At 43.2% G+C, this 27,997-nt stretch overlaps 1 protein-coding gene across 4 annotated transcripts in view; it reads right to left on the bottom strand.

Moving 5' to 3' along the window:
• Positions 1–27,997, bottom strand: part of CELSR1 (cadherin EGF LAG seven-pass G-type receptor 1) — a 163,221-nt gene that overhangs the window by 32,510 nt on the left and 102,714 nt on the right. For all 4 annotated transcript variants that reach the window (XM_053978461.1, XM_053978463.1, XM_053978462.1 and 1 more), the window contains exons 6-16: positions 14,558–14,715; positions 13,514–13,677; positions 12,369–12,494; positions 7,671–7,837; positions 7,022–7,207; positions 6,577–6,690; positions 6,077–6,251; positions 5,249–5,390; positions 3,412–3,532; positions 2,134–2,317; positions 1,235–1,336 (exon numbers count right to left, since the gene is read on the bottom strand). In XM_053978461.1, the coding sequence (XP_053834436.1) occupies positions 1,235–1,336; positions 2,134–2,317; positions 3,412–3,532; positions 5,249–5,390; positions 6,077–6,251; positions 6,577–6,690; positions 7,022–7,207; positions 7,671–7,837; positions 12,369–12,494; positions 13,514–13,677; positions 14,558–14,715 (1,639 nt within the window). The remainder of the gene's footprint in view (positions 1–1,234; positions 1,337–2,133; positions 2,318–3,411; positions 3,533–5,248; positions 5,391–6,076; positions 6,252–6,576; positions 6,691–7,021; positions 7,208–7,670; positions 7,838–12,368; positions 12,495–13,513; positions 13,678–14,557; positions 14,716–27,997) is intronic.

The following is a 27,997-nucleotide window of genomic DNA, read 5'->3' as shown; positions in this document are numbered from 1 at the left end:
AGCAGCTTGCTGTTTAATTTAGCCTATTATATTTTGTACTATTTGTCAAATAATTTTAAAATCCAATTCCTGGCTGAGGATCCTTCACCATGAATTGCAAGTAATCTAATTCAAAATTTGCATTTGTGCTAGTTAATTTGCACATAATATACTGCATATGTCTAAGCCATTTAATTACCAATATCTAAATAAGAACTATAATTAATTTTACTGTATCTAATTTCTCTTCCATGATTAGGTGAATACAATTAAGCATCAGGTTCTTAGTCTGAATATTCATTATTATAAGGCTTACTTCTTTGAATGATTTGTAAAATTTACTTAGAACGTGCAATTACTATAAGCAACATTGCCTAGAAGAGATGCTTGGGTGAACCACTTCAAGAACACTGCAGAAAACTAATTTTAATTCACCTTTATACTGCTTAATCATGAAAATATTCTTCACCTAAAAAAAACTTCTATCTCCTAAAATCTTTAGAACAGGAGCTAGGTTGACCATGAATCTTCTGCACACCTTTAAGCAGTGGCCTCCCCCTAGAAATATTTGTGGCAGTCACATAACTATTTATAACTCCCTGAGCCTAAGGAGCACTCACAGCAGAGAGTTGCCAGGTCCAGAACCAAGACAGTTTTCATTTCCCACAGAACAGCCTTTGCAAAAGATTGGGAACTCTTTCAAAAATCTAATGCATGTTTTCAGAGACATATATGAAAAAACAGATTGTCATTTGGCTGTTGTACAAAACAACACAGCTCATCTGCTTTATAAAAGGTGTTTTTCAGCTGTTTCTTTTATGGAAAAGATATTGTGTAGAAAAATGCAAGTTTTGTTGCAACTCTTAGCTTTAGTAGGCTGTAGTAGGACCCTAGTAAAGCAGTCATCAGGAATATGATTCTCCTAATTTTATCTTTGCCCAGAGGAACTATATGGCTAAAGAACACTTATAAGTCACTGAAAATTACATGTGTATTTGCCTAATAAATGGAAAATAGAAAATTGAGCTTTGCTTTCTAGAAAATAGAGAATTTCTGTGCTTTGTACATGTTTGTCTGCTGTACTGTTGCATTTATTTATTGATAGTAACTTTTCTGCTCATGATATGATAAGCTATGCTGCAGTCTCTAGACCAAATGAATTAATGCTATTCCCTATGTACACTTTTTTTTTTTTTTTTTTTTTTTTTAAGAGGCATGCAGATAAAGTAGGTTATTATTTACCCAGGGAACTTACCCACTGAGCCCTTAGGACAAGGCACAGCAGCTGGCTGGCCAAACTTGGTCTGTGGCCACCAAATACCAGCCTCGAAAGCTTTGGGACAGCCATTATAAATTACTGAAAACAGAAAAAGAAATGATGCAATTTTTCTGACAGGATAAAAATCACAACAGTGAGACATTTCAACCTGCCTGAATGACCTTCCTGTAATTCCAAAGCCCTGTCAGGATATCTGTCCTCTGCAGTGCCTTCCAAGCTGTAACCCAGCAGTTGCTCCTTATCCAACAGATTGGACAGACAGGTACAGGCAGAGGAGAGCTCGGGATGATTATGGGGCTCGTGCTTTTGGCTCTGCCTATCTCTGCTTGCTCCTTTATTGTGGGAAAACATTTCTCCTTCATTTCACCCACACACTGTGGCGAGTTGGCTGTTGCAGCAGCTTTGTGCTGATCACAGGAGGACAGTGGGTGGGTGGGTGAGAGGAAAGGCAGGATGGGCAAGATGGGGAAGAAAGGCAGAGTACACGAGGTGCACAGCACGATGCCTCTGTGGTCAAAAGGTGTGAGGGCTCTCAGCTGCCTCTTCAGCTGCAGCTCAGCAATATAACACTGCACTGGCAGATTAACTCAGGTTTAAAGAAAAACTGGTGTTAGTCTCTTGCTCCCCCCTACTCCTCCTCAGCTGGCTATATTTCCATATGAGAAAAATTAAAGAGCTAAGAGCTTTGTTCCAGTTTCCTCAGCTCCTGTGAGGATATGTGTGGCACACATCTAGGACGAGGGGTGTATGTTTAGGCTGCTGCAGCCCCCATTGCCCCAGTGCTGGGGCCATGCTGCTGGGCTCACAGCGCCCCAGGACGCAGCTGTCCCCCGCAGTGTCCCCATCTGCACTGCAGCGTGGCTGGGCGGAGGTACCTTCGCAGCCCCTCACGGTGACCTCTGCAAAGGGGTTGTCGCAGCGGTTGCACTGCCGCCCTATGACGCCAGGCTTGCAAGGACACTGTCCCGTCTCCATGTCGCAGGCGCGTGTGTGGGAGCCAGATGGGAAGCAGTCGCAGGGGTAGCAGGTGTCACTGCTTTGGGGCCTGTAGTAATTGGCCTAGAAAAACCAAAATGATAGACATGAGGTATGTGACTTCCAAACTGCTCCCATTTCTGAAACCTGCTCTAGCAGCATGTACATCATAAAAGGGCTCATTTTGCAGAGCACAGGTAAAAGTTACATTACATTATCAGAGACCCAGGGTTTGCGGTGCCATTTGCAGCGGAGCCACAGGGCCCACATTACTCCTCAGGCATTGTTGCAAGTGCCCACCAAACATATTCTTGGGGGATTTACAGTTTTCTCAGCTTTGCAATTCTGCTCTTGTATGGCATGAACGAGCCACGAAGGAAACTTCCTGCACTGTGCATTTGTGTTTCACGTAGAGCACGCAGTGCTCTATATTCAAATCGCCTCTGTACATGTGTTTGATCTGAGGCCTTAGCATTGCACAAGAGCGTGGAGCTGGCACCCCACTGACTCCATTTAATGCAACAGTTGCTGTGTGTCCTGCTGGCATTTTGGAAAGGAGCAGGGGGCCAGATTCACAGCCGCCAGTCTGCACAAGCCCAGCTCCTCTGATGTCATTCAAGCCAGTTTAAAACCTATTGTGAGAAGTCCTTTGTAAAACCTTCATGACGAGGTGTCCCCTCCCATGTCCCCCATCTGTCCCTGCCTGTCCACAGAAAACTCATCAGAGATGGCAGTGAGGAAAGCATTTAGCCCTGCAGCTCTCTCCAGCTGCCAGGCCTTTTGCTGGCCATAGCACAGGGGAGAGCTGCAGCCAGCTGGCCTGAGCTGTTTCATGGCTATTAGTCACTTGTGATGCACAAAACCCCACTGACACTCCTCTGCACCCCGGTCTGATCTCTCCTGATAAACCAGGCTGCACTTCAGAGATCAGAGCCAGGCTTTCATCCTCTCAGCTCGATTTTCCAAACACAAATAAGATAAGAGTTGTACAGTATGATTTGGAGAAGGGTGGTGCCAGCAAAATGCTTTGGATAATGATTAACTCCACTGTGCACATACATATATATATGATACAAAGCACAGCTGTGTGTACTTTGTATCAGATACTTACTTGTAATTATTAGTGGTACAGTTTCTTTTTAAACTTTTTAAACTAAAGAAATTTTGACTTTGCTTACCTTGCAGTGGCATTCTCCATTGGTCTTATTGCAATCAGAATCAAACCCTTTACTAGTCTCACAATTACATGGGCCACAGATGGGATTTCCCCACCAACCTCTGGGACAAGGTAGGTCGATCCTATTAAAGAAAATCAAATTGAAAGAAAGTTATTATAAGTTCCCTCTTAAAAAGTGTGGAAAAAAAGCTTTGGGCCAAACCTGCACTCAACTGCAGCACCTTACAGACAGTAATGTATCTCAAACAACAATCAATACATATGTAAATATAAATATAAATATACTATAATATTGGAAAATTTAGAATATCAATGCTATGAAAACCTAGAGGGAATGTTTCTCTGAGTATTTTCAAGTGCAGGTGGCTCTGAGCCTGTGCCCTGGTTTATCTACCACCACAAACTGCCTTGAGCCACAGCTCCCCAACACTTTATATCCCACTCCTCATCCCCATCCTGCCCCAGGCAGCAGGGCTCCTTGTCCAGCCCACAGGGATACCAGCTCAGGTGCAAAGCCATCTGCAAGCTCATCCTATAAAGAAAAGCCACCACTTTCAGCCAACCTGGCTTTCTTGGACTGTTCACTACAAGGTCTGAAAAGCCTGGGTCTGTCACAGGAGTGACAGAGGACACATGGTTGGGGACATGGAAGAGGGGAGGGTGGCAACTTTGATCTGGACTATGGATCAAAGACTGAGTGCAGCAGCACTGGAAGCTAAGCAGCAAGTCAAAGGCCACCCCTGCTGAAAGAAAACCCTCATTCTCACTGGCACTATTTCATCTGGGTGAGCCTCTGAGCAGGTTATCCCACAGATGCCCCAACACTAGCTCTGGCAAGAAGAGCTCTGATTCTCTGAAAGCTGGGAGTCTTTAGCAAGCAATAGTCTGAAGGACAAGGGTTCTGAGACCAGGATCCTGGTAATGCACAAGGTATCCTCTCCCTGCTGCTCATTTTTAGGAAAGAAAAGCTATTTTTGTCTGTTTTGAAGATCAATACCAATTTTATTTATGGTAATTGGTAGGTCTGTACTTCTATGCTTTAGAATATAAAAACCACAATGTTGCACTTCACATGTCAGCAGATAATGACAAGGGACAATATCTCTGTGTCACTAGTCTAGAGGAATGAAAGACAAATCTGGCAACAGCACGGCCAACATTTGCAAGCCCACACAACAAAAGGCAGAGGAAGAAGCTTGCAGTTTTCAAAGGGAAGGAAACATCACATGAGCCATTCCTAAATGGGCAGACAAATGCACTTCATTTGCACATCATGAATGGCCCATATTACAGTAAATCAAAGTGCAGCCTCTGGGATAAGGCTGGTTGCTGAATGCTTATCAGAGACCAGGAAGCTGCTGGGGGGGGGGGGGCAGGGGAATCAGCACGTTTCTCCCACAAAGTAACAGACACAGGCCCCAGACTGTCCAGAGGAGATGGCTCTTTGCCAGCCCAGGGACTGGACCTACACTGCAAAGAGACTTTATCTTGCTACAGGCCACCAAACTGGTGCATCGTTCAGTGTGCTGGGGAAGCTGGAGGAGAGATGCAGAGCAAATCGGCCAAACCCACCACAAAGTACAGGTGAGATGAAGTTCTGTGCAACTCAGCAGAACTGGTAGAACCCCTGAGCAGCTGATGAAGAAAAGTGGCTCCTGAATAACATGTCTAGTTTCTGGGAAGAGCTCAGGAATGCCAAAAGGCAATGGAGCCTAAAGTACCACTCCAACTGTAACAGGAAAGTTTATCGGAGCAGAACAGGAAGGGGGAGGACTGCTGCCTTAGGTGAAGAGCTTCCTGGAAGGATCAAGAAACCAAGAACAAAACAATTCTCTTACTTGCTTTCGCAGTACTGCCCATAGTAGTTTTGTCCACATTCACAGGTGTAGCCGTGGGATGAGCTAGGTTTGTGCACGCATGTGGAGACATGCTCACATGGGTTCAAGTTACATACATCAACACAGTCTCTCCCGAAGTACCCTGGGGAGACAAGGTAAGAAAATTACAGCAACCATTGTAATTTACGATTTGCATGTCTCCAAAAGACTGTCTTAAGCTTATACACTAATTACACATCTTCGATAATCAGTAGATTCCCCCTGAGATACTGTCAGAAATGAAGCACTCTTTTCCCTCTCACACAAAATGATAGTAAGCCATTCTTTTTGACAGTATGTTACCATGCTTGAGGCACCCTTGTGCCTTTGGTTCCCGGTTTTATACTCGGGGCATGTGCCAAGTATAAATAGTTTTGTATTCTCTTGCTGCATGTATGGGAGGTGACTTTGCTGGGTGCTGACAGCATGTGCCGGCTACATGCTTCAAAACGTTGAAAACATTCAAAGTATCTTGATTAGGATGCAGAGTGAGAGACTGCAATTCAACAGCAGAAAAGGCTGAGAAAAAAAAAATAAAAGAAAAGGGGAGGTGCACAGGAGTCTTTTGGACCAGAGACTCCTTCCGTCTGGTGGATACATTGCCTGGATTCTTAGCCCAGGACTGCAGCTTCCAGGGTGCTATAGTGAGCGTGAGAAGGGTAATACTGATTGGAAGAGGAAGAATCAGAAGACGAACACTTTGCCAGCATGCTGCTGCTGCTGCTGTGCTGCTTCTGATGAGCTCATGAAGGTGTGATCCAGCTCTTATATGAGTGGTCAGCAGGTTACCTGGGTCACAGACACAGGAGTAGCTGTCCCAGTCGTCACTGCAGTAGCTGTGCTGGGGACATGGGTTGGAATCACAAGGGTTATCCACTTCACAGCCCTCCCTTACGTTGATCTTGATAGCCTGTTTCATGTTGAGTGTCGCTATGTTTGTAGATGTCTCTCCCATTCTTACTCCCTGGTGACAAAAACAATTATCTTAAAATTAGACTTTCCTTTCAGAGTACATATTATGTGTTTCATTATTTTCATCAATCAATGAGGCTACATTTTAAAGAAGTCACCTGATAAGCCAAACCCAGATTTTTTTTTCAGATGTTTTTCCCCTACGTGATCAGATTTGTACCTGGCAAAGTGGGTAGACTTCAATATTTTGATTCTTAGATAATTTTTATGGAGGAAACAGAAATGTTTGAGGGCGGATGAAAAAGAAACCTCCCACATTTTCACGTGGGCATTTTCTCACGAGTTAAAAATTTATTGCTACACTTTTAATTTCATACCTGCATGCATCCATAAAATCCCTGCTGAACAGAGACTTGGTCTCCAGAGACACCTCCCACAATGATGCTTTTCATTTTCAATCCGGGTAGTTGATTTCCAATCTGCACAGTGCTCTGTGAGGAAAAGGACAGCTGATAAGAAGCACTATCATCCTCTGTGACACAGACAGCCTGCTTTCTGTAGTGATGGACTCAAGCAGTAGCTGACAGTAGATTATGTAAAAAATACCAAAGCAGTGAGGAGCCAGACATTGCAATGTGTCTTTTTACAGACTGCTTTGTAAGATAACTTATCATAAAGCTTAATAAATTAATATCATTGATTAGGCATAAATCACTGCAGAACATGTCTCACAGCATAAGTACTTGTCCACAGTCCTTTATCCTAGTTTCTCCTAAAAGCATTTGTGCAGTGGTCAGTGACAAAATCATGATGCTGCCTTACCTGGTACATTCCATAGTCCAAGGACATGACAGCAAGGTACTTAAGATCTTTACCATCTTTTGCACTCTTCAGCTCTACTAATAAATGATGCCATTCCCCATCACTGACCCGTGACTGGCTCATCTTCAAACTAGCAACCTGGCTCAGGCCACTGTACACTTCAAACTGCACGTAGTTGTTCAGTATCTGTTGGGAGAAAAAAAAACAAAACATGTCTTTTTTTGCTACATATTTGTACTTGATGCAGAAGGAAGTGGAGGGCAAGATAATATTTACTAAGAAAACCCAAAAGGAAAAAAAGCCTGAAGAGTAAAGATGGGAATGCTTGCAAGAACTCTTTGTATAACTTTTGACATTCAGACTCCAACTTCCCTTATGGGCAAAAAAACCTCCAAAGCAATAGACCCATTTTTTACATCTATATTAATGCGCACTACTACCTCTGACTAGAAAAAAAATCTTAAATGAATATGATTTTTATAATGATATTTTGATCATTCATTTTTTGATTGTCGTAAAAGGCTAAAGTAATGATATGTTTTTATTGACATGCATTTAGTTAGGTGGATGAAGCTGTGTAGTTCATCTGGCCATATCCACTGCTGGGGGAGTATTAATTCTTTCCTAACCAAAGGCAGCCACACTTTACCTGAATATTGATCTTGGATGCAGCCCCAGCATTGGCTTGCATTAACATGCCATTGACTTTCCGGGTTCTGAACATCAGCCCAATGTACCACGGCACAGAGATGGTAATGTCAAGGTCACTCCAAATGATAATGCTCTCACCACTGAAACGCTGAGGAGAAGGCATTGCTGTGAATCAGAACACAGAAGAGAAACAGTTTTTATCCTTCAGGACACATGTTAGGAGGAAAGATGATGCTATGTCACAGTGAGTACACAAGGGAGCTAGTCCCTCTTCCACTGAGCCATATTCAATCTACTGTGGATGAAGAGCTGGTCTAGGAGAGTTACTGCAAAGCAGTTGATAATATTGCAAATTCACAACCTACCCTGGTTGTAGGTAGGCATCTTGTCTTGGTGCCTGTACTCAAAAGCAGCACCTCCACACTGCTATGGCATTACCCACATGAGAGCTGTTCCTAGAAAGGTAAGCTCAGGATCTCTGCTGATATAGTTCTGCTGGTGAGTGGGTGGACAGAGCAGGAAGTATGAGGGCAACAGTTGCTGCAGATATTTTCAACATATCCCTGATTACCTACTTCTAATTAACAGATTAAACACAGGAAAAGGCTGGGAGGGAACAGGAAATATGAATTAATTGTGAATACTCCAGGGCCGGATTATTCAGCTGCCCCAGCTACACAGCCTTTTCACAGGGAGTTTGTGTGGAATTGCCTAAATCATCTACCTTAAATATCCTGAGGTGACAGCTGCAAAATTGCCCCCCTCTCTAACCTTGCAAAGCACAGCTCCTACAGGGTGACACCAATGACAGCCTTCAGTAGAAAGCACTTTGCTGATGGAAAATAGAGGAATACCCATCCCCTTGGACTTCTAAAATTGTTACCCTGGGTGACAAGAGGTACAGACCCATGGATTAGTTAATCCCACTGATTAGAAGTACAAATTAAGCCATTAAGTGCTATTTGCAACACCTCATATGACACCTCCACCATGTGTGGAACCTTGTAGGGGATCTACAGTCAGCCCCTGCCTGACATCCTTGCTCGTGGGCATGTTGCTGAAGTCCATGGCAGCTTTTTGCCAGTGGAAGCAGGTCTTAGAGACTGGGTACAACCACCACAGATTAGCACCCAGCCTTTTATTTCATCATGTTGGTCAGTGAAATGACAGGACTTAACAGTCTTTCCCCTTCTGCTCCACACATCTGCTGACACTTTCTGGATTTTTTGTAGTAGGAGAGATCATGTGTATACAAATGCACATGTGTTACTATGAAATGATAAGTCCTTAGAAAAAGGTTGAGGGATGACACCATAGCAGAAAATGGAGTAAAGTTGATGTGAAGTTGCATTTTTTTGAGGAATAAAGCCAAACCCCAAATTCTCATATGTCTGCCTTGCTGGTGTCTATAAAGGGAAAGGCTGGGGTGAGGAGTGGAGTGCAGGGGTTGGAGTGAAGTGCAAGCCCTTTAGCTCCCTATTTGTGAGAAACAAAAAGTCAGGGACTACTGGGCTACCACTAGTCAAGCCAGAGGTGGAACTTGACTTGCTCTTCTTTAAGATGCAGTTACCCAACCACCCCACATCAGGCTAAGGGCAGGCAGTCCCAAGGGGCAGCCCTTCTCCCTCCTGCTCCAGCCTTTGCCGTCATACTACAAATGCCAGAGAGGGCATATAGTGGAACAACTGCAGCATAGCCTGCTCTTGAAAGCCTGATGGCAACTTTAAAAAAGACTGTCACCAGATACAGATGTCCTTAGGTTGCTTAAAAGTTGAATGCAGTGCTTGAGTTCTGGCTGTCTGGGCCAGGGCACAATTCATCAGCCCACACTGCACACCAATGTAAAAGTAACCAGGACATCAGTGTTGAGCACGATTATTTTCTCTTGCTCCACCTGTGCAAAAGTCAGCCTTCGCCTTCCTCTACCCTGCTGACCTTCACAATAACCTCAGCTTCCAACTTTGCTGCTGGTTTTCTGGGCTGCCGCTGAGATTTTTGAGCCCATCTGCCTCTGGTGCAGAGGTAGGATGCAAACTTGCGGGCTTCCCACCTGCTGAAGGCTGGGAATGCTGTTTGCAAGCATTTTGCCTTTGCTCCTGGGAGAACTGGACTGGCATGGCAATTAGCCACCTTCTTCCTTTTCTCACTGGTGGTGACTTTCTGTACTTGCAAATACCATTCCCTTCCCACACCTTCTCCCAGCTTCCCACCCTTCCCTGGGGCCAGGGTGCACCTTCCCCTGCTAGTTAAATAAAATCCCCATTTGTCAGCCCCCCCTGACCTCCCTCTTTCCTCCAGCCCTTCCTCATGCCTGGGACCAGGAGTGTCCATGGAGGGGCTGGCCACCTTCACTGTCCTCATATGGGACCTGACCTCCCCTGTCACCACAGAGGCCCACACGCTTCCCAGCACCCCTCTGCCATCGGCGGTGCAGTGATGCAAACTGATCCTGTGCTCAGAGTTTGTCACTTGAAGCACTGCCTATCTCTGTTCACTCTAAAGAGAGTCCTGCACTCAACAGGCCTGCAGAAACACGTGAGGGCTATTCCCTGTGGAGACAGAGGGCCTGGGGAAACATGCTGCCAACATCCCACTGGATGTCACCTGCAGTACAGGTGCTGGACATGTGCAAGCTTATGTTTAGGTCCAGCCCAAGGCTAGTGCTATGACACTGGCCATCCAAGAGTGAGTCAGACACAGCTGCTAGATCTTCTTCACAGAATTGCAATACCTCATAGTTTAAAAGAATTAAATTACAATAAAGGTGAAACTAATTTTTCCTTCATTTTATCTCCCTTCTATATATCAGCAGAAAGAGAGGGAAGCTGCCAGAAGGTGAATTAACAGATTCTAGGAGGGTAGTGAAGGTAAAACACCCCATCCTCACTAGTGTAGACTAGATCTCAGAGTTTTTGAAGAGCAGGAAATGAAAAAAAGGTTAATTGGTAACTTGCCAAAGTCTTTGTCCTCTGTTAGCCTGAAGCAGAACCAGCACTGCCAAAGGGATTGAAGAAATGCAGCACTCCTACTCAAAACTGCAAATATTCTATCTAAGACTTTTTTAAAAACAGCTTCTTGCTAATGCTCTTAGGATCATAGCTGAGCATTCAAATAAGAAATTTGAAAGTCAGGAGTATAGCATATCTGTGATTCCTCCTGACTTTAATTTTGGGCTTCTAAAATCTTTGGTCACATTCTGTTTCTTTCTTGGCTTGCAATTTTTCCACAGGGACACTGGCCCACAAATACCATCAAAGAACCAAGCAGCCTGCTGCCTTCAAACTATCAGAAAAAACCCACAAATTGAGGCATCAGCAAGAACATGGCGTTTTTCAGTGACAAACAGGACATGCAGGAATGCAGAGTGCTGGAGGCAGCTGCGGGCACTGGGGGTTGCACAGCGAGGCAGTGCTGCTGTGGCTGCCATCATCTCTGTCACCTGAATTTAAAATGATTTTCTAGGGATGGCTACAGGGCAGCTCCTAGATGATAGTCTAAATCCCAAACTTTGTGAACTGGTCTTGAATTTGGGATAAGAAAATAGTAAATAAAACAAACATTTGACCAAATTTTGAATTTCCATTTGAAAAACAGAGGGAAGGAGAGTCTTTGCATGTGATAGCAGTATTCCCATTTACACCAGTACAGGATTCACCATAGCTGGGCCCTGGCATTCCCCTCAGGATACATTGGAGTGGGTTTGTAGCACAGAGAACAGCCAATCATGAATAAAACACAAGAACTTTACCAACAAACATACTTGACATGAGACACATGGAAAAATCAGATCTTCATACAAACCTGGGAAGCTCAAAATATTTGAGGAGCTGCTACAGAAATCAGGGGCAATAATAACAGCTCTGGGCTCTGTGTGAGGTGGAGCATAGGAAGAGGTCTCCATCATTCCTTTTCCCTGTTCTTCACTCTGCAAAACTTCATCTCCAAGACAGAAACTTAACCATGTGTCCTCTCCTCTTAAGCTAATATTGCTGCTTCTCAGGAAAGGGAAGAGGAATTGCCACTACCTAGACCAGGCCAGTAGAAGCACGTTTTGTTTGCTGGAAACATCCAGGAAAACTCCAAAGGAGCAGCCACCTTACAGCACCAACCCCCATGGGACTCCTCCCACAGGCAACTCCTCACTTCTAGGGGAAAAAACTGACTGCATGTTCTTCACACCCTATAAAACTCACCTGCTGCTCCTTCCTTATCCTTTAGTAATGAGGTTTTACACATATATGCATATTGTGTTCAATCAAAGAGAAATCCAGTAAAACTGGAAGTGCTCTTACTTAGCACAGAATGCCTTCTTGCCAAAAAAGTAGTGATTAAAACAGCACATTCATCCCCAGTTTGAGTCAAAGCCCAGTAAAGTCAGCAGGATTCCTTCCACTGATTTAAAGGGGCTTAGGATCAGGCATTTTCACTATAAACAAATTACTAAATACAGCCAAGTTCTTTGGAACTACTTTGCTTATGCAAGTAAATCAATGAAAGCTGCTCTTATTCACGGCAGTATGTCATCTACTATATATGGGATCTCTAAAATTATTTCAAATAGATAATGGGTGATGGTCTCAACTGCAATCCTCTGTTACGCTCAGCCATCACAGCTGGACATAGGTGCTGTGAGATGGCAATGACAGGCAATGAAATGTGCACACATGACAAGCACAGAGAGCTCTGTGCAGCCCACCTTGCTCACAGTTCTTCCCTCCGTAGCGCACAGGGCACTCGCAGATGTACGTGCTCCACTTGTTGATGCACGTGCCTCCATTCTGGCACCAGTTGGTTTCACAATAGTTCCTCTGCGCTGCACAGCCTGCAATTCAGGAAAACCATTACTTTGTATGGTTTCATTAAGAAAAAGGCTCTGAATGACTGTATTTGAGCTTTTATGTAAAAAGAAGACATAACTATTATAGGTTTGTGTTTTTTGCTTTTTTTTAAAAAAATATTTTTGAAGTCAGTGAAGCAAAATGTGGATGGCAAAAGTTTATATAAGCTGATCATGTGTTAAAAGCATAAAGACAAGTCTGTCTATCAAAGGCATATGCTATGACACTGTCCTTAATCCACAATCAATGGAACATACTTTAGAACTGCAATTTAGCTCTTACATAGACCTTCAGCAACATGGACAGAAGGGACTTTCCATTTTTGTGTGTAAGAGCCAGTTTTAGGATGATGAGAACATTCTGTATGCCTAATCACTGGAACTAATCCTGATCAGGGATCCAAGGACTGGAAATCCAATCAGAACTTCCAACAGGCTGCTCCATGAAGCAGGTTTCACATTTTTTTTTTTTTTGTGCAGAATTTTATTTACAGAACAAACACAATTTATTAAAAAGTCATTATAAGTGCTGTCTTTTTCATGAACTAATCCCACTGGCTTTCAGAGCAAAATGACATTTAATAGGTAGTTTAAAAATAGAAGAGGAGAAGTTAGTTTAGGAGTAAATTCCTGGCTGAAACTCCCAGCAATGCGGAAAGGCTAAACAAGCCCAGTTCTTTCCAATGTGCTGCTGAATCCTGGAAGTGTGCCCTGTGCCACGGGCTATTGTATGCCTCCCTGGCACAGGTGTGGACTGCACATTACTCAAACAAATGAGGTCTGGCCAGAGACACAGTGGCAGCACAATGCCATACACCACCTTAAGTCCCTGCCCCATAGCTGCTTTGCCCTCAACAGTGCTAACAGGGGGACAGGGGTCATTCCAGAACCCTTTGTCTCCTTCCCCTTCCTGGGGTTCCTTGCAGTGCCAGCCTCCTCGACACCCTAAGCTGTGCCCCACAGACAGACCTTTCTGGTGTTGACCTCTGGGGCACTAGTTGTACCTGGCAGAGTGCCATTATTGGCAATGAAACCAGCCATGTCAATGGGCTTGCTGTCAATGGAGAGGTTCCTCATGCAGCCGATGAACTGCCTGTTGTGCACCGGGAAATCCTCAGGCAAGTTTGGGACGCCACCAAGGAGGAGAGGGCCAGTTAGGTCCAAAGATCTGAAGAAACAAAGAAATGCTCATAATTTCTTGCAAAGTGTTTGTTTTGTTTTGTTCTTTATCTTACTGCTTCCATAAGCACATTTAAGCTGCACTTCCCTCTCCTACATGAGCACTTCTAGAGCTTGTAATCAAAGGACTGTCCAGTAAGAATGACTTTTAACTTAGGAGCTGTCATGTCCATATACAATCCAGTGATGTGTCCCTAACAGTTGCTAGTATGCAGAAGAAAATAAAAATTAGAGAAAAATGTGTGGCCACAGGACACTTCTTCTGACCCCAGTCATGCAGGGACTGGCTGATGACGTTCGGCACAAGGTTGAGAAGCAATACTTTTTTATATAATGACTTAATTATTATATAGTGTCAACGCTTTTAAAATCCTCTGAAGATCTTAATGACATTTAGTGGATGTAGGTTCTTCTAAATGACTCCACACTGTGTGAGAAGTGTTATCATCTGGTCATTTGGATTAGCCGCAGTTCTTATATATCCCTCTCTTGGGATATTAGAGCACCATGTGTCTCTCAGTGGTCTCTCTGCTATCACTCATCACTTTATATCCCCCTATGTTGCTTGCTGTTCACCTCTTCTTAAAACTCAAAAGTACTAAGTTTTTTTCTTTCTTCACAGGAAACCTTTTCTCACACCCAGTGATTTTTAATGTTTGTTTGTTTACATCCTTTTCTACCTCGTTCTAAGACAGGACTCAACTTAAACGGTGGAAGTAACTCCACGTCCCATGACTTTGTTACATTTTCTTGTTACACCATATCTGTTTTTCCAACTTACTGGTTAATCACTAAGTGCTCAGTGGTTAATTGCCAGCTGTTGACTCTCCACTGGAAAAAGAGAATGAGTGAAAAACACAAATCCTTACTTTTTTGAGCCAGTCTGAGTCCCCTGGGCAGCACAGGTGTAGTTTCCAATGAGGCTCCCGAAGCGCACGGCCACTGCTGTGTCACAGTCGTCCACAGTCACCACAGCCACCTTCTCTCCAGAGGGCCCATGAGGAATTCCTAATCGGCCAATGTTTGGCTTCAAAAAGTCAATGGCACATGTCATACAGTGCTACATACATGTGGGATTTAAATGCTACTTCAGTCAACTCAACAACATACTTCTTACTACCCCCCAAAGAGGACAAAAATAGAAGATGTAAATGAAACAGCAGAAGTTAGGTTGACCCACGACATTTAGGCAAGGAAAAACTCTGATGGATGACTTCAGTCAGAGCCCACACATGCCCACTATGATACACAGGGTGGTCAGAAGCAGCTTTGGTCATTTCCACAGCTGAACCGCTTTGGCCCAAATCACATCCAACAGGTGTTTTCTCATTTCTGTATAGTAAATTCTAATAAATTATGCTCATTTTGCACCTCTTCACCTCAAGGGAATGAAAACCCTAAAATTATATATTATTACAACTGAGGCTTAAATTAAAGGCTTAAATCACATTTTCTCTGATCGGTGTACTCTGTCAAGGCTACCAGAAACTGAGTTCAGGCCTCTATAAAAGCTGTAGAGAGGGGCTGTCTGATGACTGGGAGGGAACTTAGATGAAACCTGCTTGTTCCAGCTACAGGATGGAGTGCACCAAAACCCACTGCCCATTGCTGGGTCAGCTGGGAAGCCCCCAGGTTCTAGTTACAGGAGAATAGAGTTGATGACGTGTGGAGCTGGACAACCAAAAATAATGGATGCATCTGTGCTTGCTCTGGTGCAGGCACATAGACTGACACTGCAGGTGCAGCATGGAAGATGGAAAGAAAGTGTTTTAGAGCAGCAATAAAAGCTCTGGCTTTTCCTCACCTCTGCTTCTCCCAGGCAGTAGGAAACTCCTGCCCACCCAATCACAAGGTGCCCTGGTGAACATGAGCCACAAAGCTAGAATTATCACACTCAGCTTCACACCTCCACTGTTACTGGCTCACTCTGCCCATCACCTGCTGTCAGTTGGTGTTCTCCCCACTTTAGCACCTACTGAGTGGGGAAATTCAGTGATCCCAACAGACAGGCTTTCCTATGTGACCACCAGGAATTCAATACCAGCCATCAAACTTCTGTGCTTCCACCACAAACAGATCCTTCATCATCTTAACTAAATTTGTCACTGATGAGATGTATTCCAGAATGACTGACAGGAGATGATGTTTTCGGTGCAGAATCTCAAGAGACAGATTTGTCCAATGGAGAAGTACATTATGACTGTTAAAAAGGGGGCATGTACAAACAGATGCATAGCAGCCTCAGTGAAGAACTAGCCAATCCTGTAGGAAAACTGTTTCCATGTTTAGTGTTCATATAGAGCTGAGGAGTCTTCATCTACCACAGGTGCAAGATCTCTGAGGACATTATGGGTACAAGAGAAGAACTGAGCTGAAATCTACTGGCTTTGCAAAGGGACACCCCACAGGAATGAAGTCAGCAGGACCTGACCAGACACACTGAAAGTCCAGACTTATTTACTGGTTGTGTCAATCAACAATAGCTGCATCCATACAAAAATGAACATGGCTGGGCATCTGTAGCTTGCTGTACGCTTGCTTTAAAACATGTACTGCATGACTGCATTCTGAAATTCCTTATTTATACAGCAAACAAGGAAGCAGTAAGGGGATAAATGAATTCTTTCTGTTTCACTTACACACACATAAATTTGTTAACATACTTACAGCAACTTTCATCATCTGTATAGAGACAGATTTCTTTTTAAGGGTAAGTATCTCAATGTATAAAAAACATTTTTAAAACTTGTTTCCTGGTGTCAATTCCAGTTGGAAAATATTTTCCATTTCCTCTACCAAGAACCAACGTGATCACATAGTTTGGCAGTTACTCAGGATAAGGTTTTGACCTCTCTTTAGTGATATTAAGGCAGATTTTATTTTTTCCGATACTCCCTGGACTTTGCCAGTGCCTAGCTTGGAAAGACAGGAAACATACGTATTTGAAGTGCTGAAAATGTTATTGTATGCAACGATGGCAATCTTAGTGAGCAGCTTTTCAAAGTAAATGAAAAAATACATGGAAAATTAACCAACTGACAAGCAGACCTTCCCTTCCAAAATTAAAATGTTTACATTCTGGGTGCTACTTCTACTCACTCAGAGGAATGATTCGATTAACATTTATGTTCTTGTGCTTCACTGAAATAATCTATTGTTTCTTACATGGAAGCCTTGACAAAGGCAGGGTATTTATTCCCTCAGCAGGGGGGATCTGCCCAATGTTAATCATGATTGCAACCTGATGAGACTCAGCACTTTGCAGCTGCTCCTTCACAGTCATGAGCTGCAGTAGCAAATTGATTTTTTTCTACTTTTATTTAACATAGAAACTGAAAAGTATTTCTCTAGATGTTGACTCTTCATTGCAGTACAGATCTCTGACATCTCTTTGGCTCTGATGATCACACAGAACCATGAAGAAAGGGAATATTGCAGTGAATGAAATCTATTGGCAGTTCAGACCATACTTAGTTCAAACACAAGGTGATTTTCTGACTATGTTAAAAGGCTCATTTGACAGAATTTGACAGGTTTTTCCCAAAATGCAAGAATATGTTACTGGGAAAGGGAAGAGACATTTTCTGACTGAGTTAACGGGACAAGAACTCAAAATATGTGGCAAGTAATATACACTACTCATCTTCTCAACAGCTAACATAGGGAATACTTTATAATTGAAATAATGGGAAATAAATAAAAGACTGTATCAGAGAAAGCTCCTTCAGCAATGAATCACAGAACAGATTTTATTCATTAAATACTTTGATAAATGTTAACTATACATTACTGGTGATGCAAAGGATATTTAGAGTATCATGCATAAAAAAAAAAAAAAATCATTTTGAATATTGCATGCAAGAAAAAGAATTAATCCCACAACATGAAACTTGGGATCTGATTACAATAATTCCTATTGCAGACTCTGAAACTCTCAGCACTAAATGATGAAAAATAATAAAACAACACTACCAATTAACTACAAAACAATGAGGAACCATGGTGAGATTAAAAGGTTAAAAAGGCAATACAACACTGGGCTGTTGCACAGATGCATATGAGGAAAGTTTCATAACACTGAACAGGATGGAATGTTTGGGCAGTTTTGTTTTCATTTACTAAAAATACCTTCCAATTACAGCAGGTGCACAGAACAGAAGCCAGAGCAGTGCCAAGTTTACCATATCAAAGAGGCAAAATGGACTTGGCATGTTTAGCCTAGCAAAGTAAATGCTAGGGAAGAATTTTGGAAATAAGATTCCATCACTGCAATGGACACAGTACAAGAATAAAGGGGTATAAGATGCCCATGAGTTATGTAGGTTGGTAATCACCAGGGGATGCTCAGCCATAGGAGGGATCATCATTGGGAAAGTAGCAGGCATGAAAATGATAAAAAAAACTTTATTTGTTTATGATTATAGAAGCCATGTTAGCAGAGGACTGGCCTATGTTTGAAAGAAAATAAGTAACAATGAGTAGTACTTGGAAAATGCACCAGAAAGTGAATTGCCAACACTAAATGACAGCACAGACATTCACATTTCAGGCATGATCTTTGTCTCAATGAAATCCTACTGGAGCAAGACTGATCCCTAACAGTAGGAACAGCTAACACTAACCAGCATTAATTCACACTATTATTTTCTGGAAATATGTTCAAGGAGTTAAAAGCCAGACTTTCATCTGGGTACTTAGCAGTCCTTTCTGCCTGTCAGACCCATCTCCTGAAATACATGCTACCCGAAAGGCAAGTTTCATTAGCTGTGCCAATTCTGCACTCATGAGTAAATGTGCAGTGTGGTGTACAGGAATTTACCAGCATGACCCCCATTAATAGTAATGCAAGTCATGTACTGAGTTCCTGCTCATGGAGCTGAAAATTTACCTTTCGCTGCCTAACCCTAAAGGCTGCCTGTTCAGTTAGTGCTTCTCCAGAAAGAAGTTGGGATTCAAATTTCAAAGACCACATGCTGTAACACTGAGTAGCAAGAAGAGGTACCAAACAGTGCCAGAGAGAAAACCTGTTCTCCCTTAAACAAACTATGAAAGAAGTGCATTATTATGGGACTCAAATGAAAGGAAGAAAAAGCAGCCCTGAGTGTTGCAGTGTTTTATCACCATCACATATGATTCTTCAAACATTCTGTGCATCCCATAATGAAATTAATTTTGTTTGTTATACTGACTCGTGTTTTTACGTTATAGTCACATATAGGGTCACTTGGAGAAAAGAAATAGTCCTGTATTAGGATCAATATGTGGCAGCATAAGTCCTCTACGTTTTTCTCCATCTGTAAACCAAGATTAACCATATTTATGTTCATCAAATGATGGCAATTAGTACCTAAAACTGTAAACAATGTAATAAAACTTAACTTTGCCTCACTGAGCTTTCATGAAAATCAGTGGTTCTGATCTGTGAGTGACAATCTCCCATCTCATGTCTAATCCATGATGTTCACCCTTGCCCAGAGAGAGTCACAGGCAAAATGTGACTACTAGGATGTCTTTTGAAAATTGCAGTTCCCCTTTCTGACTGTAGCAGAGGTAACAGTGAGACTCATCTACTGTCCTCAGTGACTTGGATGAGTGACCTTCTTGAGCTGCAACAGGGTATGGAACTCCCTTTGACCACCTGTAGCGACTTTCTCAGGTTGCACTGAGAAAACACCACTGTGGAGGTATTTTACTAGTGATGCCAAATCTGATTTTTGTGAAACTCAGTTACAGAGGAATGTTTGGATTTCTCCCCATTAATTCAACAGTAAGAAAGACATGTAGCTTCTCCCAGGTGAAAAACCCTGAGAAGCTTAATCTGTTAAGTTGTGTTTTATAAGTGGAGACCAGACAGAGGAGAGAAAGTCATCAAAACACATCTGTTTATAGTTTGCAAATCTCCTGCACAAATCCACTGTGATTACACTTAGAACATCAGACGTGGATATTCTCATGTATCTCAGTTTTGTTTGGGTTCTCTATTATGTTTAAGTAAATATTTAAACTGCGAGAGCCCACACAGTTACTTATTAAAGACACAGCTGGTGTAACGATGCACAGTGAATAGAAAAGACATACAGATCAACGGACAATGGGAGCCCTTGTTCTAAACACTTAACCCTTGTATTTTAGATCATATGTCCTACTGTTTCCAAGTCAGGATGCAAAACTGTTGGAGAGGTTTAAGCAAGTAGTCCAATCCTTGACAGACTTATTTTAAATCAAACCAGACGAGATAGTATCTGTACATGTAATAGTAATACTACAAAGTTCAAATGTTTGTTTAGTCAATCAGCAGCAGTGGTGACACTCAGGTTCCTGGATCTCACCCTTTTATTAGTTTATCTGCAAGATAATAATAGCCTGTTCCAGAGGTCTCACAAACATTTCCTCCACCAGAAAACTTTTTTTCAACTTCCATTCCTAGAAAAAAACTTGCCACTTGACTTTTCTCACAGATGGGAGAAGAGAGAGTGGTTTTGGTTAGCCATCAGAGAGTGCTCCAACATAAGGGATATTCCTTGAGGTCAGACTGAAAGCTGTGCTCTCCAGCCCAAACCTCAGCCAGGAGGTCTTCCCCCTGCTTCAGCCACCCCATTGAGTCTTTTGAAGGAGCTGAGGAGATGATTCAGCAGCAGACTGTAAGTATGGCCAAGACTTAGAAAATGCAAACCAATACTGCTTGCAGATGAGACACAACCTACCTTGTTACTCTTGGCACCAGGAGGAGACCTAATTTCTTGGGGGTCAGATGTTGCATATTGTAAATTCTGAATTTGCACAGCTCACTGTACACATGAAAAATATATTTATTTTAGACAGTCTGTCTTTTCGCAAAATGCTTTGCATGGCATAGCTTAATATTCAGAGCTTGGTTTGTTTGTCTTTTTAGTAAGTATAAGAAGAAAAGCTATCCTGAAGTCAGTGCCAGCCTTTCAGTGATTCCAAGAGTTTGCTTACCAGACAGTAAGTTACCCTTCTGTTTTTGTTAATTAGTAACTAATGATTTATTGGCCGTTTGGAGTGGTTAAAGGTTAAAAAGCATCTGCTTCCCAGTTAATTTTTTAATACTCTCCTCTTCATTGTTAATGTGCTGGTTCAGACCCCACCACCCCCAAAAGCGCTGGGTGGAAAATGCCTTACACCTTTTGGGGCTCTTCGCTTTTTAACGCTTCCAGCTACAGTAATAATGGGGGGAAATGGAGCAAGTGGCACTGGGTCCTGCTGGAGGCTGCTGCTGGGGCTGGGTGCCCTGCCCGGCTCCCTGGCGCTCACTGGGCCGCCCGCCAGCCCCGGCTGCTTCGTTAACCCGCCGGCCTCTGCTCCGCGCTCCGACGTGGGGAAGGGAGGGACCCCTGCCATTCCCAGGCGATGCTGTGCTGCTTCAGTGCTCAAAAAGCTCATTAAGGGCCCATGGCAGCGGCGGTCTCCGCGGACAAGCTACCAGAGCCCAGCCCCCCCACAAGGAAAATAAATAAATAAACAGGAAAAAATAAACAGGGAAAGCACACTGCTTACGGTCCTGCGGGGAGAGACTAGGAAATGCCAGAGGAGCTTAGCATGGACTTGCAGACTACTCTGATCAATCAGGAAACTCCAAATTAGGCCAGATTACAGAAACCACTAACGTTAATCTTTGTTTTCTAGAGTTTCCCCTTACAGATTTCCAGAGCACCTTTAAGATAGGCAGTGTGAAGAACAGATCCTGATTAGTCACCAGGGAAAGGCAGGACAAGTCATTTCACATAACCCCCTTACTCCTTTGATGTATGTATCCCCTTTATTCACTGAATATTTTAATGGCATTTCTTTATACAAATTTGGCTCAAGTCTGTACAGAAACACGAGAGCCTGTGACAGTGAAAAGGAAAACCAAAGAGCTTCCCATCAGTGAGTAAAAAATGCAAATCTTAAAAAGCCATCAGACCAGTTTCTTTTCCTAGAGAAACACCCCACAACACCAATCATCAGGATCTGGGCTGGCCCACAAAGTCAAGCGAGTTTTACTGGCCTGATTTGTTATCTCCTTTAGGGCTGCATCCAGAGGCTAAACTTTGATATTCAAAGCAGAAGGCTTTCAGCAGAGCTGTGAGACCTGGTAACAGTGAATGGCACGGCCCGAATTGCTGCTGCTCTTCCAGTGCTGGGGCAGAGATGGGGAGCAGTTCCTCCTGTCACAACATATGGCAATGGTACAGCAGGGCTGTGAAAAGCTGTGGTTACACAGGCATGGCATGACCAGGATCTTCACAAATATCATCCAAAGGGTATATTCTTAGTTTTGACTAATTTTGGCAAGGGCTGCTCTACTGCTGATGGGAAGATGAGTTTTCCCTGTCTGCAAATGGAAATTTTATCCTCAAATGTGTATTACCAGATGCTTCTCAGCTCTTTGATGCTGAATCAGTGACACAGCAAGACAGACCTGTTTTGGCTGTCAAGAGACCATTCTCTCACTCCTCAAGACAACATTCTCCCTGTGGGAGACAGCACTCACCAGGGTGCTCTGCTGCTGTGGGTGCCCTTGTCCTTTCTCTGCAGCCCTTTCCTCACGCTGATCTGCCCCTGTGGCTGATGTCCCTTCTCCCTGACCTTTCCTGCCCTCTGAACCCTTTTTCTGCCTATTTTGCTGTCTCACTCTCTTTCCACCAACAAGGATGTTTTCCAGTACCACTGGAGAACTGGGAAAGAAGAACACATCCTTTGATGCTAGAAGAGCCCCCTTTTTCTCCCTCCCCTGCTGTCCTCTTCCAGTTCAGCATATCCTTCCCCCTTTGCCATTTGTCCCTATCTACCTGCCCAAGAACCATTCTCAGATATTTTTGACTTTATATAAATCTTGTAAGTTATATGACATATTTTTGCATCCAGGATGTCAATGTGGCTGCTCTCAGAGTCCAAGAAATACCTGTGACACTTATGCACAGCAACTAACCCCTTCCTGGACAAATCTCTGGTGACACCTTGCCAAGCAAACTGTGTGTGTAATGGAGTCACATTTTGGCCTATAAAATCCAGGAATCCCAGATTTTTCTATGGGCTTGCTTCCTGCCCCCATGGCTGGATCTTTGTGAAGGTCTCCTGGCACACAGAGACTTCTGCAAGGCCAGGTAACTGCAAAGTGCTTCTTCCTCTCACTACACAGACAGATACAAAATACCTGAAAAGTTACTGCAAATCAGTGAGTTACTGTAATATACTACATGATTTAATTGTGATAACAGTGCACTTCAAAGAACTCGCACCAAATTCCTGAGGTGCCATTCCAATGACTCTGCTGGCTTTGAGCAAGGCCTTGCCAGGCTGGGCTGCAGAGCACAACCTTCAAGCACTGTGCTCAGGGCCTTAGGGTGAGCCAAGGACCATTCAGATTGTGCCAGGTCTCATGGAGGTCCCTTTCATCTCCTTAGCCTTCAGGAGGAGCCAAAAATCACCATTTTGTGATGTGCCAGTAAACGTCTTCAGATTTTTGCAGTGCAGAGGTGCCAGATGGCTTGAGCAAACTGGGCTCAAGAGCATCAAGGTTCCCCAGGATGACCTGAGAGCCCCAGACAGGAGGAAAAGCCACACAGCTGACACCCAGTTCAGATGTGGGGTGCGCACCCTAGATGGGCACACAAGCCTTTAAAACCTGGGTGATGTGAGAAGAGTAAGTACTGAACAGCCTTGCTAAAGATGAGGCTTCCAGAAGAGGAGGGACTCTGGTTGGGTTTGCCAAGACATTGTCCCTTACTGTGTAGATGTTTTCTGAAAAGTTACTGTTTGTTTTTGCATATAAAATCACCACCACAACGACCAGTGTTTTTCAGGTAGTGTTTGCAAATTCTGGGAGAGCAACAGTTCCAAAAAGCAGGCAGGGGAGATAAAAAGCCAGGCACTGGGTACACGCTTTCCCTCCCTTCCCCAGTCGCAGATATTTCTCAAAGCTGTCACTGAGAGCTGAGCTACTCAGTGCTGGGGAACAGGTCACACTTTACATCTCAATGACCTCCACATGACTTTCACTGCTTTACACTTTAATTTCCCGAGACACAGATTTAGAGGTGAGTTATTTGTTATTTTGTGTCAAGACAATGGAATGTCGCTCCACAGCCAAATCCTGATTTCCTTTCCCAGATATCAATCACTTCACACTTACCCTCCACCAGAAAAAAAAAAAGCAAACAAAACACCAACAAAAACAATTACTAATTGAAACCCACATGAATAAAAATCGGTGGAATTGCAGGGAGGGACTTTTAAAGGCCAGGCTCACATATCTTTGTTCCACAAGGGCAGATCAGCTACCCACCCCCCATCCCTTTACACCTACTAACACCTGCAAGGGCTCCACAGCCAGCCAGAGCAAGAAAAAGTAAATATTAGCCAGGCAGCCCTCCAGTGCTTTTCAGGAGATGTTAGGAATGTAAATGGTTGCCATAGGCCAGGCCAAAGTCCCACTGAGGGAGTGGTAGATGCTGTGGAAGTGTGTAAGAACAGGGCAAATGTGCAGCAACAATTCTGTTCTCTCTAAGCTTTTCACCTGTAATACTGCAGGCTGGAACTCAAGACAGGTTTTCACAGGATTCTGTCACATTTTTTGAATCTATGGAACTCAAGTTCTCATGTAATCAATCTTTTGCTTTATACAACCACAGAACATAACCCAGTGAGTCTTGCTCAATAACATCACTTGCACCCAAGCAAAACTGTTCCTTTAGAAAGGGAAATACTGACTTGATTTAAAGATTTCAGGGGACAGCAAGAACATCAGAACTGTGGGCAGAACTGTGGGTATATTAACGCTGATCAAAATCTGTCAAGGTTCAGTTTCTATATAGCAAATCTATGGTCTTACCTAGAGGAGGACTTTCACTGATGATTCTCTGGATTTAGGTGGAAGAGGATGAGTTTGACCTCAGCAAGGATGTGAGTGTATGAATTGTGAGCCAGAAAACCAGGAAATGACTCATAAAAGGAACTATTTTTTCTGAGATTACCTTTTCTCATGGCATTTTAAAAACTGAGTTCTGAGCATGTGGGAAATGACATCTTTTGCATTCAGACATGAAGAATATATTTTATGTGTTTGACTAGAACAACATTCTGAACTTTAAATGCAAAATGCAGAATGCATTCAGAAATGAAAAATCTAATTTCTTTCCTTCCTCTAGCTGTTCGCAATTTTAATTGCTAGGTTTTTTTAAAATGGCCAATAGCACCCAAAACACATAGTACAGATAAGTAATACAAATGCATAGCTACAGATTCCTCATACTCTCATATTGTACATGAGCCTCCAGCACTACCTACCACATCTTTCACCAGTATACAAGCCTACCCACCAAAAAGGACAAAAATCTGCTGATACAGCAACTTCTGTTCTTGTAAGAAAGTTGTGAAAAAACTGTCATAACCTGCTTCTAGCTAACCACCTTGGTATCCCAGTCAAATTTCCTTACCCTCTGAGCTGAGAAGTAAACTAAACATGAATGTCTCTCAGGATCCTGCTTAAAAATTTTGGTTGTGGCTAGAAAAGAAAGTGACTTTTACACTTGAAATGTTTTTTTTCTTGTAAAGCTAAAGAAACCCTGTGAAGAAACCCTTTCTCTGTGAAGAACAGGCCCCCCAGTTACATGGGTAAGTATAGCTAAGTCCTCAAAAACTTGAGCTAATGAATTGACTGTGGTTATGCTCCCTGTGGTTTTGGTGTCCTGCAAGCTTCCCTGTGCATAAGCCATGGCAGAACTTTTGATCCCATGAAAATACCGTAGAAGGAAAGGCATCCAGCACAAATTGATGATCTGGTGAGGTGTACCATCCACACTGCTGGAACTTAGCACCATCCACCACCTTCTCCTTGCTGTAACACCACTGACCTCTAGACCCTGCCTTACATTCTGCTATTAAACAATTCACAATGAGATGGGTGATAAGGAAATGATAAAATTGGAAGAAATATGGTTAAATCTAAAGCAAGAATACGTGGTTTCTTTTAAGAGGGAGCACTACATTGTAATGCGCTTTCTGCCTTGCACACTTAGGAGAGCCATTTAAAGATATATTGGCATTTCTTAGAAATATTATTAATTTAGGTTTTGAAATGCCACAAAATTTATATTTCCTTCTGGAAAAATGTGCTCAGAGAAGTAGGGTGCTCCTAATTGAATAACATTTTCAGTATTTCCAGTACCTCTCCACCTCCATGGTTTGCTTGACATGGCAATTACTGTTCTGCATTTTTCTTTATCAGACAATGCCAAGCAATGCTGGAGCAGGTCTGTGTCAATCACAAATGCTGTAAACACAGCATGTCAATCTGAGCCAGCAAAATCCAAACTCTGGCAGTGCCACATCTGATCAACAGTGGCATTACCATAATCTTCAACAACTGCATTGTTTATTTAGAAAATCTCCCTCAATCCCTTAACAAATTAGTCTGGAAGCCACCAAGAGGATTAACTTCAAAAATTCTCCCTCAGATCACAATTAAATCTGCTCCGATGTCACCAGTGATAGACATTTGCATAAGTCATACCCAAACATTATTGCTAATTGTTTTTCCAGTTATTTGACTTCTGTTGGTGTCTCTCTTTTCCAGCCAAGTTACAAAACTCAGCACTCAGCTGGGCAATCCTGCTCTGGTGTGAGAAGTGCTCCCCAGCACAATGGGCAGTACCAAATACCTATCTAAGAATTTAATCGCCAACCACTTTTCCTGACCATTCAGATTCAGAAGTAAATGATACTGGGTGGTGTCTTGGATACTGTGAAGGCAGTGTCTTTCACCCAGGGTCCAGTGACTAAAGTTATGCCTTGCTGGTGGCAGCTATGTGGCTTTTCTCCAAGGAGCTGGCAATCCCTATTCAGCTGCAGGCATGTGCCTGCCTCATAAATCACCCACAGTGCTGGCAGCCTCCTTGGCAGGCTCAGCAGGGAAACCAAGAGCTGAGCAAACAAGGTGTTTGTGCTGGAATGCTCACACGAGGTGGGAGTGGGGTGGCACAGGGAAGCCTATGCTGAGCTCCTGCATGATGCTGCCTGTTGGTCCTGGGGCAACAGAGTGCTGAGAACCCAATCTAACAAGGATCGGTTCCCTTTACAGGAAAAAAAAGCAGTAACCAGTGCCATCCTTGTCTTTTGGCACAATTTTCACAGTCTGAGTTTCACTACAATGTTGTAGTGAAAGGCACTTGGCCTTTTTTTTTTTTTCAAGGCAAAGTGGCAAAATCAATTGTCAGTCCTGGATACAGAATATTATTTCCATAACAGGCAAATTTGCCATCAGCAGAGAAGGTCTGTGTTTTCAGAAGGAAACAAGATAACCTATCTGTCAGCTCCAAAGGCATCTCGTGAAGGCGTACGTGTGCCAGAGGCAGCAGGGTCTGTCCTTGTCTCTGCAGCAGACTCTCAGAGGTTGCTGCAGTCATCTCACCCTATTCAAAACAAATTGCTACATTAACCCCCCCAAAACAGACCTGCACCACTCCCACTGCCTGAGACTGCCCGTGCCACTTGTGTTTATGCCCTTGGATTAAAATGCACTTCCTGCCTGCCCATGCTAGGGGATTGCAAGTGGCCACCAAGCTTCAGTTGCCCATGACTACAACAACACACAGCCCTGTAGATCTTGATTTTTGGGGTATGACTGTGTCACCCACCCCTTGGTGACAGGTAGCTGCATGAAACTTGGTTTCAGCTGGCTCATCGGTGGGCGAACAGAGGTGGATCTGAGTTTTTAAAAGAAAAGTTTTGCATATACATCCTCAAGTTGTTCAGCAGTGCTCTGCCTCTGGTCACTGTTAGGCAGTTGTGACATGAGCTCCCAGGATCAAAACAGAGGCTCTAGTAAAACAAAGGCAGTGATGAATGTTAGAGATTTGCTGTAAAGATAATCCTGAAGATAATTCAACAAGGGGCAGACATAATGTGTGCACGAGTATAAGAAATACAGGGGTTGTACAGGACTGTACTTTGCAACTGGTTGATTTTTCTGCTTCATTTAGAAAATGGGGCAATGCATCCTTAGCTCCTCAGAAACGCAGAAACTCAGAAAACCCCAAACCCAGTAACCTTCCCTTTACATATCCAAGCTTGCCAGGTAAACATTGTAATTTTTATGTCAAGGTCTTTCCTCCTTATAGAGGAATTATAGAAAGTCTTTTATCTGCTAAGCCCCACACAGCTGCTTACTCTTTCCCCACAAAAGGGTGGTTGAGAGAATCAGAAGGGTAAAAGTGAGAAAATTTGTGGGTTGAGATAAAGACAGTTGAACAGCAAAGACTGTGCATACATGCAAAGCAAAAGAAGGAATTCATTCACCACTTCCC

This window comes from Vidua macroura, chromosome 5 (assembly GCF_024509145.1).
Source record: "Vidua macroura isolate BioBank_ID:100142 chromosome 5, ASM2450914v1, whole genome shotgun sequence".
NCBI classification, from domain to species: Eukaryota; Metazoa; Chordata; class Aves; order Passeriformes; family Viduidae; genus Vidua; species Vidua macroura.
The sequence above is the reverse complement of the archived record's forward strand: the minus strand, read 5'-3'. Positions and strand labels throughout refer to the sequence as shown.